This window comes from Centruroides sculpturatus, unplaced genomic scaffold (assembly GCF_000671375.1).
Source record: "Centruroides sculpturatus isolate CEXI.00-Female unplaced genomic scaffold, Cexi_2.0 scaffold58, whole genome shotgun sequence".
NCBI lineage: Eukaryota > Metazoa > Arthropoda > Arachnida > Scorpiones > Buthidae > Centruroides > Centruroides sculpturatus.
Genome location: NW_019384407.1, coordinates 287,953 through 292,213, shown reverse-complemented (window position 1 = coordinate 292,213; position 4,261 = coordinate 287,953). Strand labels below are relative to the sequence as shown.

General features: G+C 25.0%; 1 protein-coding gene across 1 annotated transcript in view; it reads right to left on the bottom strand.

Moving 5' to 3' along the window:
* Positions 1–4,261, bottom strand: part of LOC111618913 (macro domain-containing protein CT2219-like) — a 41,401-nt gene that overhangs the window by 23,236 nt on the left and 13,904 nt on the right. The window contains exon 4 of the mRNA XM_023360541.1: positions 2,406–2,522. Coding sequence (XP_023216309.1) covers positions 2,406–2,522 — 117 coding nt within the window. The remainder of the gene's footprint in view (positions 1–2,405; positions 2,523–4,261) is intronic.

Sequence of the window (4,261 nt, the reverse complement as noted above, 5' to 3'; positions counted from 1 at the left end):
ATTAAAAAACAAAAATAAAATTTTAAGAACCAAAAATATGTTTGAATGAATTGAACAATTTAATAAAAATTAAAAAAATGTCTCTCTAATTTTTATTTATATAACTTTCTACATTTAAACACTCTTATTTTAGAACAGATTAGCATTGATAATCAAAACTTGTGTTTAAATTCTGCTTTGTTTTTCTAATCTAGAAAGTGAAAATAAATTATAACTAATATGAGATTAAAGATTCTAGAGTAAACATTAGAACAAAAATTTTAAAAGGAGTATTATGCTACAGTTTATATAAATATTAAGGTCAATGTAACCTTTTATAAAAGTTTGATGTTTAAAATAATATGATCAGTTTATAAAGCATTATATTAACATTCAAAAAATGTCTAACTATATTTTTAATTTGTGTGTAGACATACAAAATCATTGAAAGAGAAAATAAAGAGTAATATTAGGAAACTAAATATGTATTTAATAAATATTTTTGTTTTATTTTTATACATCAAATAATTTCAATAGTGTCTTTGTTTTATATTAATAATAATAATAATAATAATGTAATAACAAATTTAAGACAGAAAACTAATTTTTCATTAAAAAATAATTTTCTGTACAGTACATAAATATCATCATCTTTTTTACTACTAGAAAAATTACTTTTAGTATTGTTTTATGATAATTAAATAGTCCATAAAAGAAAGAAACAAGCAAAAAAAACTGTATTAGTGTCTTGATTTGAGAAAAATGATTTAAAGAATTCATATTAAAAATAAAGTTAAAATTTATTACGGCATTTAAAATTTAAAGTATTCAATTTTGAAAAAAAATATAATTTAATGTATTTAAAATCAAGGTAATCAATGTTTTTAAATCAACATTTTTAACAATCAAGTACAGAATAAGTTAACTATTTAACCACTGATTTATTTAAAACATCAGAAATGAACTGAGATAATATATAAAAACACAGAAAGTTTTAAAAAGTATAATTCATTTAATAATTAATAAAAAATAGAATAAAATGAAAATATGGCATCAAAACAACCATTTAACAAAATTATTTCATTGATTAAGGCACTGATTTAATTACATTAGATGATGCAAGAATTTATTTATAAAAAGCAATTATTTATTGTAACATCATTACAATGCTGGATTGCAATTTTTAATTGTATTTTTTTAATTTATTTAATTTAAAATATATATGCTTTCCACCTCAAATTAGTAGTGTTGTGCCCCTGTACATCATACTTTTCCTGACAGCAATACTGTCATGCTGGTCATCTATTAACTCCTTTCAGAGGGAAGTTTTAAATTAAAATAACGTGTTAGCATTGGAAATTCATATATAGTTAATCAGAGCTGTCCCTAAGCTTTTCATATATGGTCTCATCTTTCATCTATCTCACTCCGTTTTTGAGATTAAGGAAAGACAGATGGACGTCAGTGGAAATTCACAGGTCTATAATTTTTTCAAATTGCTTATTACTTATACTATTTGTCATTCTATTTCCATTATTTTAAATTTGAAATTGTTTTTGTTAGCTCCAACAGCTAGATTATTAACTAATTTGCATAATTATGTTGGTGTGGTAGAAAATTAAAAAAATATATATCAAAATTAGAAATAATGGTTGTAATACATAAATAAATAAAATCATTAAAAATTATTTGTGAATACAAATCTTATGTTTTTGCAAAGTTCTTTTAATTAGTATGTCAGTAAGGTGTATAAAAGATAACTACAAAGCTGATATGTATGCTTTCAGCTGTAAAATCTTGGACTTTTCACATTTAAATTGTTGGTATTGATTGATTAAGGACAATTTTTTGTCATTCCTAGCTGTAGACAGTTCAGTACTGGCAAATAGTTTTTCTAATAAAATTTGTTTTTAGGACTTCTTGTGCCGTTCAAGGTGTAACCAAATATTTCTGATTAAATAGATAAACTATTTAATCAGAAATATTTGGTTACACCTTGTACATATATATTGTTTATTTTTTGTTGACTTAAAACTTAAATATTAATTAAACATTTTTAATTTCTGTATNGTTGTAAAGAAAAGCTGGCAAATCTGAATTAATAATATTAAATTTGGCATTAAAAAGCATTAAAGCTGGAATAGTTGTTATATACATTTCTCATTATATAACATCAGAACATATATTTTTTCAAAATTATCTTTTAGTTTTAAAGAAACTTTTATAACATTTCCTACAGCATTTTGTTACAGTTTCTAAATATTATCTATTTCATGGTATTTGTATTGTTTTTCTAAAAACTTAATAAAACTGATTATTTGAAAGTTTTTCCTCTGTAAAAACATCTTGAAATTCAATCCAAACTCATGGTGTGTCTTAGAATCGAGAAACAATGTATACATTATGAATAATGAATTTTAACTTACACTTGGCAGGTAATCTATAACCTCCTGTAATTTTTGCATTGCCTGTTTCACAGCCATTAAGAGTTGCACATTCAGCTTTGAGTTCACTCCCAGCTGCTCTATGAATAGCTCCATCAACTATAAAAATAAAAATATATATTATATAATTTTTGTAAAAATTATTAATGAGTAAATTCTTGTCTATTTTAAATATTAATATAATTTTATTTTTAAAAATGTATAAGTAATGGCAATAAATTAGAGAAATTATGAAGTATAAATTACTCCAGCAGTAATGTGAAATATTTACACAGTAGAACAAATTTTTTTGGAGATCATAGTCTTCATTTTCAGGTTTTAAAGTCTTCGGGACCTGAAATGAGTATTTAAGTTGGCTCATCAAGCTTCACACAGCTTCAACCTTGCCATGAAATGAAGTCTTACTTTTAGCTTATGTGTCATACATAAAAGAAAAAAATTTGCCAAGAATTATTATTTGCTAAAAATTTTCAAACTGATACTAAAGATGAATCAAATTCATGCATTGGAAGACTTTTTTTTTAAAGATAAAGAAATCTATAAGTAAGAGTTTGTCAGTTTCTACTGATAGCACTCAAGTGATAAGATGCTACAAGAGTTTTCTTGCATATTTAAAAAAGTGGTGCCAAATGTATTCACTATACACTATGTCATTCATTGTCAACATTTGGCTGCCAAAAAAACTGAGTAAATGCCTGCATAGGTCATTATATTATGTCATTAAAGCAATCAACAAAATCAGAAGCAATTTGTTGAATGACAGATTGGACAGTTTTGCATTGAAAATGATGAAGAATTCAATTACTTGCTGCATCATACAGATCATTGGCTATCAAAAGGTGCCTGTTTGGATTAGTTTTATAAACTTTGACTTTGACTCAGTGCTAGAGTTCCTAGAAAACAATGATGATGCTTTACAAGTCAACTGGATTGATTCCAAAAAGACATAGCTTATTTTTGATGGACTTGTTTAACAAATTTAATGAAGCAACTCTAATGTTCCAAGGTGATGAGCTGATTTTAATCAAAACAAAAACTGTTATTTCTGCATTTATGGCTAAACTTCTTCTGAATAAATTATGTTTAGGTCAAGGGGAATTCAGTTTCCAAATTTATCAACAGTAGAACATAATGAAGACTTTTTTTATATCTATTATCAGCACTTGGAAGATCTCAATTCTGACTTCAATCAATGATTTGAAGATATTCTTAAAATAACATAATTGACTGTGTTTTGGACACTTTATCAAGTACAAACACACAACAATCTCCAAAATTACAAATACTGATAGAAGAAACAAGAAATGAGGAATTGAAATTTAAATCCAAAGACTGCTACTAACAGTTCAGGCTGCAAAAATGGATGCCTACACTTTATCCCGGATTATGGACTATACTATAAAAGTTTTTAAATATGTTCCCTTCATCATATTTAGTGAAACATGGGATTCAGTGCAGTCACAAATCTGTTAACTTAAAAAATAAACTGACTACAAATAACCAATCATAGTGATTTAAGAATGGTGCTGACAGAGAGCTGAACATTAATAAATTGATAGCATCACACTTGGTTCATCCTTCTTATTAAAATAATTTTTAATGTTATTTTTTTATTTTATTATTATCCTTCATTACCTTATTTTTCTGTGTTTACAATGATAGATTTTAATAAATATTTTTTAATTTCAAACTTTAAGGTCTTATGTACAAAAACATCTTTCTTTACTATGTTGCAGGATATAGGTAGAAATAGAAATACATAAAAGAATGCAAATTTCTCACTGCATCTTTCTGTTTGTTTGCTGAAAGTTTGCATTATGATATATATATATATATAT